We start from the raw sequence: 18,898 nt of genomic DNA, 5'->3' as shown, positions 1-18,898 counted from the left end.
AGGACTTGTCACTGGTGTCGTCCGACTAGAGAACCCCCGTTACTCATTCTAAGGCCAATGCTTAATTCTAGGCAGAATGAGACTGGGGGCCAAAATGAGAATTAATCACCAAAGAGCAGATAAAGCTGATTCATTTCTGAGCTGGAATAAAAGCAGTACAAAGACCTTGAAGACCTGGTTGCATACATATTGAACAGGAAAATCTGGAATAGACACTGTCCTCCTTGGAAGAAGGTGGGAACCTCAAGAAAACATCCTGTTGAAGCAAAGGTTGCTGTTGGCATAACTGGCAGCCTGAGTCTTCAGGAGCTGGGCAGTGTCATATATTCTTGTAAGTGGCCAGACTGGCATGAGTTGAAGAAGACCTACCTGTGTCCACGATCTACTCAGTCTACGTAGTGGTGGCAGTAAAAGGAGTGCCTCAAGCCCTTAAGGGCCTGTTTACATCCAGTAAACCTGAAAAGTACCTTAAGAGGGACCTGGAAGAATGATCCAGAAAACCTGAGAAAGAGTTGAAGGCAGTATGGAGAGTTAACAGAATCCAGTGTTCATAGACATCCTCTTGTAGTGCTAACAGATGTCCATGCAGGGCACAGGAAGTGCCCACTTTCGATGATCAGTGTATACCTAAGTTAACCGAATCCTGTATGTGGAGGCCAGACAAGAAGCAGAGTCCTTTGGTGGCTTTGATTGGCTCCCTTAGACCAATGGATTCACACTTTCCTGGCAGCTGCCCCGTTTTGTGGGCAATAGCCATGCTGGATTTTGGAGATTGCTACTAGATCCCAAAGCATTTGTAATGGTAAGCACCAAGCTCTGGGGTCACTGTACGCCTGCATTTTGTGTGGGCCTACACATTGGGAGGACAGTGATCTGGGGGGAGGCAAATGGTTCCCAGGAAAGGGGTCTTAAACCCAGAGAGCACTTCCAGTCCACAGCCACCGTCATCTCCTTCTGCCTCCTCAGTTCTCTCACTGTCCCTTTCATTTGAAATATTTTTACTACCAAAATCAGGGGGACAAAATTTTTTTTAAGTATAGAGATATATCAGCCATCACTTTCTCTGGGACATAATAAGTTGAAGTGTTTGTTCTATAGATTTTTATAGCTTCATGTTGACTTTATATGAAGGGACACCCTTGAAACAAACATTTTTATAAATGCAAGTACATAATGGTAAGCATGGCATTGTAAAGCAATTTTTTAAAAGTTCGCCGGTGGTTACTGTATCTTTGTCCTTCTAATGTCTGTTGATGCCTTACTGAATACACTAAGAATACAGAGAGGAAACTTGGCTGTGTGTACCTGGAAAGAACTCACTCCATGCCTCTGGCCTCAGTGTACCATATCTATAAAGCCCGTGGGTCTGCTGGCCAGAGTATCTTCCAGATCTAAAAGACCATGATTATGTATCTAATACAAAGGCCAGAGATGCCTAGACTGTGCAGATTTTTAAAAAATAGGATGAGCAGTATGTCATATAAGCAGAGCTTCAGTTCACAGATGAAGAATTAGAGTGGGTTATTTTATGCAAAATAGAGTCCTTTCAAAATATTAATAATTGCCCAAGATAAAGAAAAAAATTTTAATCTTAGAAATCAAAATTTTGATTCATTTTATAGGTTATTTTGGCTTGTTTCATTTTAAAAATTCTATTTATTAAATGTGGCCTGTGAAGGTTTTATTTTAGGAATACTGAAACTCATAGCAGGTAGTGGAGACGTAAACATTAGTGAAACCCAGTCCCTTTACTTCCTTCATCTTTCATCTGCACATTTCTGGCACTTTCCATCTCTGAGCTCTCTTGCCTGAACTACATCTGTTCCTCTTCGCACTCTCTCTGGAGTTAATAATTCCACACGGACAGTTTCTCCTCCAGAGGACAAAGTTGCTACTTCTCCAAAGCTCTCCGTGCCTCCTCGCTTCCTCGACGCTGCCTCATGGTGGGGGTCCCTAACACTCATCTCTAGGGGGAAGCTGTCTTGGCGTCATTTTGGCTGAAGCTTTTGCATTGCATTTCCCTGTCCTGTTACTCGGTGTGGTGTGTATTCTGCCTGCTCTTAGCTGAAGGCCTTCCCAGACTGGGCAGCTGAATGCACTGCACAGCTGCCAAAATTCTAATTCAAGAGCTAGAATTCTTACTCCTGTTCTTTAGACCCTTGTCTGGCCCTGGCTCCAGTCTCCCGCCAACTGGGTCCCTGGCTCGTTATCAGGCCCACCCGGGCCCTGTCTCCACCCCCAAGTGGGCCCAGGAAATCATTCTTGGCACCAAACTAAACTTCAACCACACCACTACCCCAGCCTCACCCAACCCAACTCTCATCTCAGCACAAGTTGTTACCTTGTGAGCTGGCAGACAGAAGAGATGGGCTCGAAAAGAGGAAATGCCATGGGTGAGGGCACTCATCACCCCCAATTACTGTGACTGTCAGATTGTAAAACTTTTTGTGGTGCCTTTCCTCTATCAAAAGAATTAAGAATCCTACTAGAAATAACACTAGGGATGAATATAGTTTATGGAGAGGGGCATACTATTTCTCTATGTATCTGCACCAGAGGGTAAGTGAAATTTGTCCTAAAGAAAAATGCTAAATTCAGTATACGTGCATAATGAAAAAATGCACTGTTGGATCATAAACTGCTGATAATATGTAGGCAACTGTAAAAGTGCTATTGGAGAACACAAGCTTTAAAGGTAAAATATCAGTGAAATTGGGGGTGGGGTTGGGGACAAGGAGGTAGTTGATTCTTAGCAAAATGTTGGTTTCAGAGAAGCTACCTGATTCAGCCTAACTGCTTAACTGGTCAACATTATGGTTTAAATGCTCACAGGATGGTGTAATCTAGATTGATTGGAAGGATCTCTCTTTTAAATGAAGAGAAAGTATGTTCCTTGACCCTGTTTCTACTCCTTCTAGCCTTCACCAATGCACTGTCCTTTCTGCTGTGATAGTTTTGCTCCCAGGGAGACAGATGGGTTAGTCCCCAGATCTGAGATGGGGCAGTGGGGTATTATAATTTGGGGAAATGAAATTAGTTTTCATTTTCCCAAAAGGGGCAGGGAGTATTACAAACGTGGTACACATGTAAAACACAGGCAAATGCACTTGACAATCAAGCACTCTATTTTGAAATTTAAATAAAGCTAAGATTTTCTTCTGGCCTAGAGGGAAACTTCATTAAAATCAATTAGTACAAACCTCCAGAGGAAATGGGCTTTTTTTTTTTTTTTAAAGAAGGTTTAAAGAGTAAGGTGCACACAATTACCTTTCCTGGGTCCCCTGTGAATGTCAGTGTCAAACCTAGACAGGTGGCCAGGTGCAAACAAATGTCCCTGAGAGGGGCCTGGGTAACTCCCTGAGTTCTCACTGCAGGGAGGTAAGTGTAATTAATAGATGTATATATACCAGGAATGTAATACACAAAACCAAGGAGGCTCCAAACAGATTTCATGTATTACCAACTGTGAAGGGCAGGCCGAGTGAGATAAAGTTGGTGGCAGGCGCTCCCAGGTGAGGCCTCGGTCCAGGGGCGGAGGTTGGGGCCGCACAGCTGTTGCCGCGCGCCCTGGTCCCTCCTCCCAGCTGCGGCGGCCTCACTCCCACCCCCACCCTCCCCCCGCCGCTCCCCCCGCCGCTCCCGCCGCTCCCGACGCCGCCGCCGCCGCCTCCCCTCTGCCTCCCGGTCTCTCCTCGCAATCCTTCCATCGCTCTCGCCCCCTCTCCCTCCGTCCGGTCCTCTGCGCTCCCCTCACCCCGCCTCTCTCCCCCTCCCCCAGCCCCTCCTCTCCTCACCCCACCCTGCCTCCCTCCCTCCGCCCGCCCGGCGCTGGCTGAGCCGACACCAGGGGGGCTCTCGATGTAGCACCATGACAGGCATCGCCGCCGCCTCCTTCTTCTCTAATACCTGCCGATTCGGGGGCTGCGGACTCCACTTCCCCACCCTGGCCGACCTCATCGAGCACATCGAAGACAACCACATCGGTAAATGGCCCGGGGGTGGGCGGGGGTGCCCGGCGCGCGGAAACTCCTGCCCAGGCGAGAACCCCAGAATGGCCAGGGGTGGTCAGGAGGGAGGAAGGCGGCGGCGGGGCGGGGAGGGTGTGTGGGAGCCCGGGGCATGGGGGTGGCGGGATGCGGAGGCGCGAGGTGCGGTGGGGATGGGGGCAGGGTGGGGCTGGGGGAGAGGGAGGGGGAGGGGCGGGCGCCCCGAGGTGCCGCTGGCGGGCTGGGGGATTCCGAGGGGCGTGCGCGCCCGCGGCGAAGTGGTGGGAGTGGGGCTGCGCGGTGGAGGGGGCGGCGGGGGGAGGGACCCGGCGGCGGGGAGATGCGGCGCGGGGCGGAGGGCGCGGCGGGGCCGGCTCTGGGCAGGAGCGCGGAGTTAGTTGGCCCGGGTGGTCGGAGCGGCTGGGGGCGGCTGGGGGCGGGCGCTGCAAGCCGCCCGCCGCTTCCGCCCGGGCTCGAGCTGTCAGGGCTCGGCGGCGGCTGCAGCCGCTGGGAGGTGGGAGCGGGGGGGCGGGGGTGGCTCCACCGCGGCAGCCATTCCGCTTCCTCCTCCCGGCACCGCCGCCACTGCGTCCTGTCAGCGCTGGTTGCTAGGTGTGGTGCGTCGGGAGGGGGCCGGAGCCGCGGCCGGAGGACGCGGCGCTTGCTCTTTCCCCCGGCGGCGGCAGGGCTCGCTGGCCTGAGGGCGCCCGCTTCTGCCCCGGCCTGGCGCGGTTGCCGGGGCGCTGCAGGCTGAGGTCCCGGGTGCGCCCGCGGGCCGCGCCCAGCGCCCAGGGCCGCGCCGCCCCGGAGGCCCCTGCGGCTGCGTCCGCTGGAGAGCCATCCCCCAGGACCTGGGGCAGGGCATTTAAATGCGCTCCGGTTCTGAAATTTGCCTTTCAAATGGTGCTAGGCCCGAGGTGCGCCGGCTGCGCCGGGTATCCGCAGCGGCGGCCTGCGCAGCGCCCCGGGCGCCGGGGACTTGGTGGCCGCGGGGGAGGGGGCACCCCGCGGGGCGGCTGCTTTCTCTTCCTGCCCAAGACCCCGGGGCCTTTCAACAAGTCCTTTAATTAGCAGAAGCCCTTGCACACGTTTCCACGCTCCTATCCGGAGCCCCTGCGAGGAGAGATGGGTCGGGTTCGTGTGGTTCGGGCGATCCAGCCACCTGCGGAAGGTGTGGCCGGAGCCCACGAGTTGTCCTGTGTGGGCTGGAAGGTGAAGCGCCCGCGTGATGCCCCAACGGGGCTGCCTAATCCAGAGAACCTGTGAATTGCCCCCAGAAAGTCATTTCCCAATGCATGCTATGGATTCTGCCATGTGGATGCAGCTCACGTTTCTACAAAGTTGAGAGAATAAATCACGGCTGCTGTGTATTTATGCACGAATAAAGTGAGGCCGAGCCTTAAGCTCCTTCTCTTAGTATAATGCTTTCTCTTTGCACACAATGAGTGCTTAATAAACGTTGAATGCTAGTTTAGAATGGGTATATGATGGGACATCCAGAATGGGAAATACTCATTGAAAATGCCTACAAACCATCTTTCAAAACATAATCTGGATGAGTAATTGTCCAGGTTTTGAAACTTACAAAGTTTTAAAACATCCGTGTAATAACTTCTGCCATCTCCTCTGATAAAGGTGTGACAGAAGAGCTAGGGAAGTTTTGGTAGTCTTAAAAGCAGTTTAATGGAGTAACATTATTTGCTGATTCATCATCATGATTGAATAGTAATAACTGAAGGTGCTTAAAGGATAAATCAGATTTTTCATGATGGGTAGTTTAAAATAATACTAAAACTCCAGTAATGCAAAGCTCCAATGGAAATTTTGTCAGTTCAAGTTGTTTCTCTTACTTTCAATAATAAAAAATAATAAATATAAATAAAATAAATATGTATTATATAAATATATAAATAACATTTCCTGACCTAGGGAAGGCTGTCATTGCATATCCCATTCACTCGCAGTTATTTTAGGATAAACTATAATTAATGTGAGTAATAATTTCCCCACATTGCCTGCCCACTTGGACTAGCTGGTTAAAAGAAAATATAAATTATATTTATTAAAATGTGTTAAAGATAGTTATCCTTCTTGAGGGTTTAAGTCTGTAATCAGTTAGATAATTTAAAACTAACTATTGGTGAATCACAAGTTCTTTAAGTTTGTAGAAATTGTCTTTAGTATCATGCAAACATTTTTAAGAGGGTTAAGTGGTCCATAAATTTTCTAAAACTTTTAAGTAATGGTCACCCCCAAAGGGCTAGTGTTTTTCTCTTAGTGAAAATATGGAACATTTAAGTTTATAACAGTAGCTATGACTTAGGTGAATTTGGGGGCGCGGCTAACAATTACTATACTTTGGAATTAGTTGGACACCAGAAAACTTCATGGAAAGTAAATGTTAAGATGAACAAACACTTAAAATTCCCTGGCTGAAGAGACCAAGTGAAACTATTCTGTACCTTAACCGAGGAGAGGGCCCTTACTTTCAAAGACAGCCCCATATGCAGAAAGAAATAAGAATTGACCTCAAGAAGAATAAAAACAACCTGCTTAGTAGGCAGTGTCATGTAAATACACTTCTGGTGAAGGGACATGAGTGAAAATATACCAGATAAAGCGTTTGGTGAACGTTCTACACTACATGTATTGTTAAGTGGAATTTATTGTTTGTGGGTCAGTCTATAAATTTTTGGAGAGAGATTGTTATTTTTAATGATTGATTTACCAATTCTGAGTATTTTTCATCAAGTGGCCACATTAAAAAGATGCATGAAGACTACTAAGATATATGTTAATATTATCTTTAATTTTTTCAAGGAGTTTGTTATTTAGCAATTATAGGAGTATTAGAGATGTGCTCAGGTAACAGGTCCATCTTGACCTTTCTGAGTTATTACCATTTAACCACTAGTCAAAATCCTTAAGCAGTAATGAAATGAAGGTTTACGGATGGGAATATGGCATATTTCTTGCTTGACAGATTTTTCAAGGCCTTTAGTGTACAAAGCCCATAGTTTTCATTATAACTGTATTGTTTAGTTCAGATTAATTAAGTGCATTAATTTGAGAGTAGCTGTTATACGTGTACACTCAGCTCTTGTTGTTAACCAATTATCCATACCCATTAGGAACAAGGATTTGGGGATGTAGAGCCAAAGGAAGTGTGATTTGCACCATCCTCTGTTTTGCCTCTTTTCCTTTCTGTTGGAGGAGTGCTGCAGCTGAGGTCCCATTTTCTTCCTTGCATTTCATTGCTGGTTTAGTCCTGGAGCACCTGTCTCCGTGTACAAGCTGAGTACCCCAACTAAAACCCTGCCCCTACAACTTAAGTTGCCTAGAAATCCCACAGCCCTGCAGCTGTGAAGTGTTTCTCCATCAGCTTCACTATCAATTCATTCATAGCCTGGCTCTGTTTCCTGGAGATGGGGAAAGCTGATCAGAATTTGTTTGCTTCCTATTGTGAGTAAATACTTGAGTTAGTAGAAACACTCTTGACATACACATCCTAGGTAGGTGAAGTTGAACTGGTAACTAGGAATCATAGAAACACCGAGAGCACTAAATTTAGCACTGAAGGTCGTGTCACAGACTCATGAGATGTCTGCTCCGTCTGTGCATCCCAGTGCTGTGAAGTCTTTTGGCTTTTGGTCTCAGAAAGACAACTGTTTAATCATTCTTACTAGATTTGATTATTTGGTACATTTGTAAGCATCAAAAGCATTTTGATTTTTATTTATATATTAATAGATATCGAGCACCTATTTTGTACCAGGCACAGTTCTAGGCACTTGGTATATTTTGGTGAACAAAGATCCCAGCCTTTGGGGAGGTTATGTTCTAGTGGTGGGAGATAGACAATAAATAGTCAGCATAAGATGTAAATTATATAGTATGTTGGAAGGTGGTTAGTGGTATGGAAGAGACCGATTAGAGCAGGCTAAGGTGGATTGGGAGATGAAGTGTTGGAATTTCCAATTGGTTGGTCAGTACAGTCCTCGCTGAGAAGCTGACAGGTGAGCCAAAACCTTGACAGAAGTGAGGGAGTTAGCCATGAGGACAAACAGGGAACATTAAGGTCCAGGCAGAGGGAACAGGAATGCAACTTGCACCTCTTAAACTGAAACACAGATTTGACCGGATTCAGTTATTCTTGTGATGGTACTAAACGAGCAGGTCATTTAGAACTTTCCCCAGATGTTGGGAGCCTCAGTTTTGCTATTCTTGACTAAGACTTTCCTGTCGGGGCCGCATAAGGAGGTGGAGTATTGTTGCCTGATGGTGGCTTGCAGTAGCTATGACTTGGTTGGGTCTTGACCCTGAATGTCAGCAGGTTTCTTGTTGTGAGTCTCCTCATCTCTAAAATCCGGGTAATAAATCCATGCTGCTTCATTTCGTAGGATAGATCTGTAAACCATCTAATTAATAAAGGTCAAAGTCTCCGGAAAGAAAAATAAGGTAGTTACTATCAATAATGTAGAATTTGGCTCCAAGGACAGTTTGGTAAAAATTTGCATTATCTTAAAGCTGCGCTACTGTATACTAAATAGATGGGTGTATGATATGTAGTAGGCCCTTATTATCCCCACTTTATAGGTGAGCAAACTGAGGCACAGAAAGGTTACTTAACTTGCCTAAGTTTCCGTGACTGGTAAGTGTGAGCTGGAATTTGAATTTCAGATGGGTATGCAGAGCTGGGCTTGTGCCACATTGCCAAACAGCTGAAGAGCTAGACAGCCCTGGCCCTGCTCCCCTTCCACACCCAACCGGTCTGCTTCCTCCTTCAGGAAGTAACTCTGACCCCTTGAGATGAGGATCATCTCGGAGGCCCCATGGTGAACCCCGTTTGCTTGGTTTGGAATATGCATCTCTGCCACTTGTCAGCCATTTGACTAAGGACAAATGACTTAACCACACTGAGCTTCAGTTTCATCTTCTCTATAATGAGGATCATAACAGCGCCTACCCCATGGAGTGGCTGATGAGGGTTAAGTGAGCTAATATGTGTAAAGTACTCATTTACTTCAGTAGTAGTAAGTTATGTACGTCATCCAGTTTCTTGCCATTTTGTGTGTTTGCTAAGTATGTTGGAATCCTATGAAGGTCTACATTAGAGGTTAATAGAATGTGGGTGGTGTCCACCTACAACTATATAAAATCACCAGGCCTGTCCCAGGAAAGACGGAGAGTCAGAAATGGGACACCCACATTCCAGCGCTGGGGTTGCAGCCTCTGGCCACTTTCTCTTCCATGTGGCCAGAGGTACTTTAGACGCTGGCAAAGGCCTTTGCCGCTGTGGACTAGGAAGTGGTGTCAAGGCCAGCGGCTTCCAACATGGCCTTTCCTTGTGGCCTGCATTTAGTTGAAAAAAACCCAAGACTAGAAAGAGGCACTGTGCCTTGGGCCTGTGGGCACATTCCCACGAGGGCATTTCCTGTGGAGAGAAGGAATGACTGAATGAATAAATGGATGAATTAAAGGCTTGTCCCTGCCCGTCCTGCTCTTTGCCTGTACCCTGTGGCTTGGTGGCAAGATGCCCTGTTACTCCCTCCCATGGTTCACTAGAAGGTCCCAGGTAGAGAGCCGGGGAGATTTTAAGTGCGTGTGTGTGCATGAGTGGGCGCACACACATGTGTGCACACACCACCCAGTGGGGGACCCCTAAATGTAAAACTTCCTCCAAAACACCGTCTTCAGTGGCTTTTCCATTTGCCCACTTGTCACCTGAAAGCAGTCAAATCACCCTTTATAAAACATTGCTAGTGAACATCCTGTCTCATAGGTTTCACAAGTTTTTGATTGTTTTCTCCTGTCCATGTTTTCTGATGCATGACTGAAACGCACAGTCAGAAAAACTCTGCCTACAGCCGACTAACTTGACAGAAGCCTTCGTATTCTTTGGAAACTAGTTTCCTTTAGAGTGCAGTTATTTTGGTGACATCTCCCACCTTGACAATTCTAGAAGTGCAAACTGACAGCTGTTTTCAGAAAACCCGATTCTGCTGTTGATGACAGGGAAGAAGCTTCCAGACTGGAGCAGGCTGGTGATACTTGATGAGACGGGCTTTCCTAGGACCGTCTGGAAGCCAGAGGCCTTGAGTTTTAGACTGAGGTCTAGAGACAGGGCACAATGCTATTGAAGCCCTTAAAAATCCTCCCTTTTTTTCCAGCTTTTGCTTTTAGGACAAGAATCATACCCCGCATGTCCTTAGGTTTCCCTCCCCACCCCATCCTTACCCCTGCCCTCAGATCTTAACAGTGCAGACATGGCCTGGGTACTACTGAAGAAATATCAGTACTTGCTGGATTGCAGATAATACATTTTGTTTCATGATGAGGTAATAGATTTGTTCCATACTGACCTGGCTGAAGTGTTGAATAACAGATGTTGTTTTATTTAGAATTTGAAAATCGGAAACTGCAAATGTCAGAAACTTATTATATGTTTCTTTAAAAAAAGGCTTTCATTTTATATGCTAAATCAGTTGAAAGAAAATTATATTTTCCCCTTGCACTAAGCACTGTGATCATGCAGTAGTTTTCACCTATTTTTTTTAAAGTCCAGCTGCAAGCACAGACCAGATTAATGGATATTCTCTTTAAGGATGAAGCCTTCCCAATAACTCTCTCTCCACTTTGGCAGACGTCTAAGTGCCTCTTTTGGGTCACTAACCACAGACTCTCTGTCCAGCACTAGAGAGCATTGATAGTCTCCTGATGGCCTGGCTCACCCACTGGCCTCCTAAAGGAAGCCCTGTTCTTTGTCTGCCAGGCTCTAATAGTGCCTTTCTTCTGAGATAGACCTCCTTGAAGGGACAAGATCTGGATACCATGCTGTTAATTTGAAAAGACTCACTCTTTCTTTGGTATTATACATATATAGAATTAACGTATATACATAATGTATAGATAAATGTTATATATATAAAATATATAATACAAATACATATATAATGCATACATAAATGGTATATGTATATGTGTATATTTATACATGAATGCGTATATACACCACACAGATATATGTATACGTATATACATATGTGTATTTATAGGTAGGTATATAATATATACATTTCTCTCTCTCTCTAGATCACTGTGGATAGTGAGGGCTACCACAAACATTTTTGAGTATTTTCTATCTACAGTACTTAGGACTGTACTTCCTGTTTCCAAGGGATTGAAATTTATTTGGAGAGACCAGGCATGTACAGACTGAGATAAATGATGAAGAATAATGGGGACCACAGAGGCAGATTTATTGTGAAGCTAATGAATTGCAAGCCCCAGGGCCCCTCACTTGTACAGTATATGTTTTACCATTTCTGAATATATTGCTTGGGCTCACCCAGCCCTTTCCAAGGCCCTAGAGGAGCCCACCAGTGTACACAGCCACGCATTCATGGATGACATCATAACTTGTAAAATTTGTAGGGTGTAAGGTTTTAACAGCAGTCGGGTAACATTATCCTTTTCCACTCTGACTTCCCTTCTGTAACATTTCTCCTTGGATTCAGTGACATCAGAGTTGAGAGTGTTTCTGAGATATAAATAAGGGGCAGTAGAATTGGGGACACTTTTAGTTTGGGTTGAGTGGGATGTATTTATTCAGTTCACAGTCGTCTCTGTGTCTAGTTAAGTTATTCCTAGCCATCCTAGGGTAGGAATCACTTCCCAGGAATGTCATCCACCTGGGGATGTGCCAATGTGCCAGCTCACCTAGGGTCTGTACACAAAGGGGCAGGGATGGGTTAATATTGCAGCATGAATCTGTACTATGACTTCTGCTGGTGGGAATATGGTTTGAATATGGTATGGAGCCAGAAGCTAGTCTGGAAAATTCTTCTACGTATTAGATGTATAAAATTGTAAGTAGAAGATTCAGTTCTCATCTAAGTGTCTTTGACGTGGAAGTTCTTTCTGTTAGGAATATACTCAATAATGCAAATATACATTTATAAATGCGCCATGTTTTTTAATGGGAATTCTGTGTTTAAGTTTCTTGTTTGACGTGAGTGTGTAAATGTGTAGATACACACATACGTAAACACATATCAGTGACAACAAAAACACAACAAACTGATTACTGAGTGTCATCAGTACAAAAAATATTTAAAGTTAGTCAATGCACAAGAAAACTTGGAATGCCCTGAATTCTTGTGGCTCACATGTGAAAGAAAATTAATAAGCGTTTACAAATTTGACAACAATCCTAAAAATTTATATGGCATCATAAAGAGCTATGAGGCTAAAAGTAACTTTTCTGAATTATCAATAATTAAAAATAAATTTTGATCACCCATGCTGGAGGAAAGACCAATTTATCTTTGTGCCGTATAGAAAATGATATTAATATGAATCATTGTCATATGAGAAGTAATCAGAGTGTGCAGCCCCAAAGAAGTATTTACAGTGGTGTTTCAGGTGATAAATTAATTCACATACTGCGTTCTTTTTCTGAATTTTGATTTTGTGGTGTTTTGGTAATGTCAGCTTTAAAACTTTGTATTTTGCTGTGATTTTTTAAAATCTAAATAATCACTTTTCTAAGCATTTTGTATTTATAATGTTGCAGTTTTTTTCATAAACAGGGTCTAAAGCTGTAGGCCCTGTAAAACTTGGGTCCATTTCTTGGTACTAATTAGAGAGTCATTACTATGTGCCAGATACAGTTCTAAACAATTTTCATACAGTATCTAATTCACCCTCACAGCAAGCTATGAATTAGACATTTCCATCCTAGAAGTACCGCCTTCTAATTTGGAGTTAAATATGCTACCATATTAGTTAAATACCGTATCTGGTGAAATATGACTAGAATGCTTGTTTATTTTGGTAAGGTTAAAAAACAAACATTTCCCTCGGTAAATAGCATCATTATAACTGGTCCTTCCTCCTTTGTGCTGTAGCGTTGGCTCATGTCTCTGCCAGAATTGTGTGCACTGTACTTTATGGTAACCACCTATGTACTTTGCCTCCCCCAGAAACTTGGCCCCTTTCTGTAGGACTGGGCCTTGCCATCCTCCTAGCGTCTTCCTCAAGAAGTGTTTTCAGAAATGAAATGAAAATAAAAATCAAGAAACGTCTTGGGCTGTGGAAAGAATAGTTACAAAGGGAACTTTGGGCAGTGAAAAACATTTTTGAAGCTAATCATCTCTGGAGGTGTACATACGTGAGGACTTACATATTTATTTGTTTATGTGTATATGTTAATGGCACACATACAAACACTAGTTATGTAATTAGTCTAGGGTAGTTTATATTAAGGAAATTTGAAGAAGACTTTTTTTTTTTTTTTTTTAAAGGGAGATTTGGAAAGGAAATCCACTTCTTTAATTTTACACTTGGGAATTGAACTTGGTGAATCTTTTTCCAGGTTGAGAATATTACGAACCTTAGTTGAATCATTTTTTGCCTGATCTACAGTATTTTGTTGTCTAGAACATTCTAGGGCTTAAACAATGCTAGGACAAAAAAGTATCTTGCATCCCTTCCACATCTTTGCCAGGGATGTTTGGGGTAAGGGAGGCCAGGGGCTGCAGTGGGGAGAAGCTGGGGCTGTGAAGCTAGACAGAATTGGATTTTGAATCCTGATTCCACTTGGACAGTTCTGACAATCTTATTTATATAAAATAGTAACAATAACTACTATCATTAAGTGTCCACTAGTGATGCACTGGTTATCTGCTTTATACGCATTGCTTAAGAATTCAATATGAGTCCCATTTGACATAAGAAACAGACCAAGACCTAGACCAAATCACCCAGCATGAAGTACACAGCCAGTAAAATGCTCAGGGGAGTGAGGGACAGGCTTTGCTCTCAGGTGTCCCCATATACCTTAGCACTTGCTCTTTATAAACTGTGACTTTTTATGAGATGTTTGCATTTTAATAGAAGGCTGTTGTATACCTAAGTGTCTTACACACAGAATGGCTGGATTTCCAAAGGGAACAGATGTTTCAAGGCTTCTAAGAAAATGTTTATGTAGGTTAGGAGAGTCCATGAGCGTCCCAGCATCACAGTAACAGTAATGAAAACAATAATTTGGCAATTCTAAAATGGTTATAATTACTGAATTGTCTAAAGATGCTGACTGGTTTTCTTTCCTTTACCGATACTTATTTATCTGGGGGTGGAAGACTCTTTTTAAACATAATACCTAACACTATAAACACTTACAAACTTCTCTTTTACTTTAGATTTTCAAAATTAAAATAATGTCATTATGTTCATGTGCATTATTTTAAAAATCTGTTTGGACCAATGATACCTAACTGGACCCAGCTATATAAACATTGTGAATTAGGAGCCCTGACCTCTTGGCATGTGTTTAGAGCCCTCCCTGACGGACATTTCCCTGGTGGCACTGACGACACACTTTAGGTCACATTTCTGTATCATCAAACCTCGAACAGCTGGTGCAGGAGCACATCTGGGCTTAAAAATTGAAGCCCCCCTTTTCTTAACTAAATCATTCAGTTAAAGTCTCTCGAATGCTAATTTAGCTGCCTGAGTCTCAATACATGGCATAATTATATAAGAAATGGCAAAAGCAGGGGAATCTATAGAGGCATATTTGTATAGCTTACTGTTAAGTAAACTGAATAGCATGGTAATAAGCATAAATAAGTGTAAGTTATGCCCATGCTTCCTTAGGTATCAAACATCAAATAAAGGTGATGGGGTTTTGAAGCTTTTTTGTAAATTCAAGCTAAATACATATTACGGAAAGCTTTCACCTCTAAAATTCCAGATGAACTTTTCTAGGCCTCTGTCCTTGTGGAGCTAATCTCTTGTTGGGGTATCTGACAAGCTGGTGTGTCTGATAAATGTGGGCTAAAACTCCTCTTCAGGACTCCCAGCAGGTGTCACACAGGCCCCAGGTAATTTATAGATAGTTTAAATTTTAGATCTTTATTGAGTAGATCTTTTGATAGAATATTTCTGACACTAGACGTCTGGAGTTTGGCACCAACTCAACCCACTGGTTGACAGTGTGTGATTTAAGTTAATGCGTTTCAGTGTTCTGCTTGGGCTGGAAACTCCCGTTTGTATGTTGGCTTCACTTCAGCACTTTCAGGGGCCCACACCAAAATGTTTGCTGTAAAAATATGCAAACATCAGACCAAAAAATTTGATCAAGAGATGTTAAGTTATATGTGCTTTTCATTTCAGATGTTAGAATAAAGAAATGATATTTTGTCAAAACCTGGAAAGACGATAGCATCTTAAGTGTCTATGTGTCATATATGTTGGAAAGTAATGAGAATGTTTCTTATCTGTGGGAATCAGTCTTACTGATTTATAAGTCACACCCTGTATAGCAGTAGAGTTTACATCAGTAGTGTTCAACAAGAACAGAGTCACTTGGATGAACCTGGAAAAAATAAGGATGCCCGGGCTCCACCCCCAGACCTTCTGATGTGCTTGACCAGAGGTGGTCTGGGTCTGAGCATCTGTGTTTTTAACACTTCGAAGTTTAATCTATTATGTTGCCAAGGTTGGGAATCCAGTGGCTTACACTAATGAAATAATTAACATTGTGAGGGTTAGGGAGTGTTAAAAAGGAATCAAACTTTTAAAGAGCTGTAACCTTTTTGGGTTTCCATTCTAATAGATGTAATTTTTAGTTTTACTGGAGGCAAGCGTTTAATATAGGCGAGTATGAAGACCTGATACTAACTCAGGTATGTAGTTAGAGCAGAAGTGCTCAAACTGGGGAGCTTGTGGCCTAAGCGTCTCAAACCCAGATATCCTCAGGACACAATGTATGAGTGAACGGACCAAGTTCAATGTAATTTGGAGTAGAGGGAACTCTGGCAAACCAGAGAGTCCTTGCTTCACTGACCTGCAGCTCAGTGCTCCCACGTTGGAGTACAGGCCCTTTGTCCGCAGGTTCTGTTATTATAATTATTATTATTACTGCTACTTTTAGAAGCTAGGAATTAAGATTTTTATGTGAAATCTATCTTTAAATGTTTGCAACTAATACAGATGGGTTTTATAACATTGTGCGAGAAAACTACTGCATTGTACCTATTCACTGTATTTAATGAGAGATTGTAAGGATGGACCTGTGTTTATAATGGAGTACATGTGAATGCTGAGATGCAGAGTAAACTTTGAAGACCATTATTTCCAGCAGGGAAGCTATGCAGACTACATAAAGTGTAATGGAAAGAACATATATTTTTTTCCCCATTTCTCTTTGTGAAATTGTTGACTGTTTTTTTAATATGAAAACTTAGTGGCTTATCATTTTTCTTTTATACCAAATTCTAAAAAATGAGGCTTAGTTTTGAAAGTGTATTAGGATCATCCTCAGTGGTATTTCCCTCCTTTGGGGAAAAAAAGGACCACTCAAAAACTCTATCCTAGGTGTTTTCATCATGGCAAAGAAAAAAAAAAAAAAACCTTTTGCAGATGGATTGAATATCGTACCACTAGAAAACTGGAAGGAAACTTAGAGTTGATCTAGTCTGATCAGCTAATTCCATAGATGAAGAATCCATGGTGATTTAAAGTCATGAGCAGGCAAGAGAGCTTGGCCAGGAGGGGTGGAGAGCACAGCCCTGGAACAGCAGTTCAGCTTGGGGTTCCTGGAGCCGGCTGGCCTCACTTGGAATCCTGGCTTTGCTCCTTCTGTCAAGTGATATAATCTCTCTGTGCCTCATTTTCTTCATCTCTAAAATGGGAGTAATAGTACGTATCTCAAGGTGTAGTGAAATACCACACACATGTGGTGTGTTAGCTGTTGGAACTCTGGAGAATTCTGAAGAGAAGAAAACTCTCCAGTGAGTTCCCTTCATTGCCTCTGGAGGAAGCTGTGTGGGGGCGTTTCTGTAGGGTGGTCAGGGGCGTTGCCTCCAGTCCCACTGCCTGTGTGACCTTGGCCAAATTATTTAATTTCTCTAGACCTCAGCTTCTGTGAGATGAGCAGAGTCAGTATTTATCTCAGAGTGCTGTTATGAGGATTAAATAAAAACATGCATTTGAGGGGCCTGGCAACCAGAAAACACCCCATAAATGTTAATACTGATAGAATTGTGCCGTCTTCTTGCATCTGCGATGGTGTTCCCGATGCCACATTCCTCAGATTCTTCTATCCTCTTTGTTTTCATAATACAATGGAAGAAGGTGAATCCAAATAACCTTATACATTTCTGTTCTTTGTTAAGCATTTTTACTTTGAGATCTTTGGTGAGATTCGATTTCCCTGGTAGAGTTTTGGTTTGTGTTTGAATAAGTCGTACTGAGTGGTCGTCGGAATCCTTGAGCTGTTAAAACATTCCACACACAAATTCTTGCTGTTTCAAAATATACCAGCCTTAATTTAGTATTGTTTGTCTAGATCTAAGTTTTTGAGACGTTAGATCATGTGATTAGAAAAATGACTTCCATATTTGATAAATATAATTTTCTATTTGGGAGAAAAGGCATTTTAGGGGTCTAGAGAGGTTTATTAAACTATATAAACAGAAAACACAATTTTTTCATGTTGTACCAACTAAGCAGTGGAAAAACAGGGGATGGTTTTGTATGAATTGTTTGTGATGGTTTATTGTGAATCATTCGAAAGGATTTGTAGGGCTTTTATGAAGAAATCCAAGAACATGACTGTAGGACTCTTAACAAAATGCCATGTTCTCATTAAGTGGCTGTGCATCTCTTTAATAATAGTTCTTGAAATGTCACATACTCAAATCCTGGAAGCTTCTCAGGGAAGTCCCAGGATAGGCCTTGTTTTAGAGGCTTGAGTGGCAGTAGTTGAGTTTTTTACTGATTGCAGAGGATATTTAAAATACTTTATTCCTAAATGGTATCTGACAATGACTGAAATCCTTTTCAGTCCTATAGAATATGTTGCCACTGGTTTTCCCCTTTAAAGAGTATGCAGGGATCCGATACAGTTAAGCAGTTGGTCCAGGCTTATGAGACTTATCAATAATTGAATTTAAAAATGGTTTCCAGCTCTTTTATTACTGAGGGTCCCTTTAGTTATTTTCCTTCTCCCTCCCCATGGATTCTAAGTCTTGACAGATTTTTGTCCAACAAACAACCTGACTTGGTAAGTAATTAAATGCTTTGTTTTTCTGCATTTTCATGCAGCAACATCTAAAACTCTCTATTTATATATTTGATCAATATTTATGAGTACTAACTATGCGGGCACTGTAGTGAACAACGCAGTTAAAGTCCGTGCTCACAGGAGAAGCAGACAAAACACAAATACATAAGATAATTTCAAACAGTCATAACGCTGTGGAGAAAAACAGAGTGAGTCAGGAGAGGCTAAGAGGCCTATTTGAGATAAGGTAGAGGGAGGCATCTCGGAAGGGACCTGAATGAAGTAGGGGATGAATGAGCCATTCGGGTATCTGGGGGAAGAATGTTTCAGGCAGAGGGACCAGCAAGGACAAAGGTCCAGAGCAGGAGTGTCTGGTGTGCTTGAGGAACAGCAGGGAGGCTGGGGTGGTGGGAGCAGAGAGAAAAAGGAGGAGGGGGTGGAGGGTATGATAAGAGCAGTTGTCAGGGACCTCCGCGTGTCGACATGTGTCAGCCAGTGTCACCTGAAGGAGTTAAAATAACTCCAGCCCCAAAAGATGATGTGGAATGTTGTGTAGCTTTATTATGGTTATAGTTTTCACTATGCTTTTTGTAACATCCAAATAGCTCAAGGACCCCATTTCCACCTTCAAAGCCCTGTAGAGATTGGGAAACCCTAATTGGCCTCTAGATCTCTTCAAATCTAGTTTGCTTTTTGTTTAAACCTAAAAGCTCTATTTATATTTTGCAATCCATGTTGAGATAAAGATTTTTGACTAATATAATTCATTTAGTGTTTGCTGTTTTATTTTGGAGTGGGAGTGAAAATAAGGATTATCAATAATCATGATGCATAAAAAAAT

The 18,898-nt window shown here is 43.0% G+C and overlaps 1 protein-coding gene across 4 annotated transcripts in view; it reads left to right on the top strand.

Annotated features, from left to right (window-relative positions):
• The first annotated feature begins 3,630 nt into the window (after positions 1-3,630).
• JAZF1 (JAZF zinc finger 1) overlaps positions 3,631-18,898 on the top strand; it is a 344,518-nt gene continuing 329,250 nt past the window's right edge. For all 4 annotated transcript variants that reach the window (XM_082472112.1, XM_082472111.1, XM_082472113.1 and 1 more), the window contains exon 1: positions 3,631-3,983. In XM_082472112.1, the coding sequence (XP_082328238.1) occupies positions 3,869-3,983 (115 nt within the window). In that variant the 5' untranslated portion in view covers positions 3,631-3,868. The remainder of the gene's footprint in view (positions 3,984-18,898) is intronic.

The sequence above is a fragment of the Balaenoptera physalus genome (assembly GCF_965194825.1).
Source record: "Balaenoptera physalus genome assembly, chromosome: 8".
Classification (NCBI taxonomy): Eukaryota; Metazoa; Chordata; class Mammalia; order Artiodactyla; family Balaenopteridae; genus Balaenoptera; species Balaenoptera physalus.
Note: the sequence above shows the minus strand (reverse complement) of the source record. Positions and strands in the feature narration are given on the sequence as shown.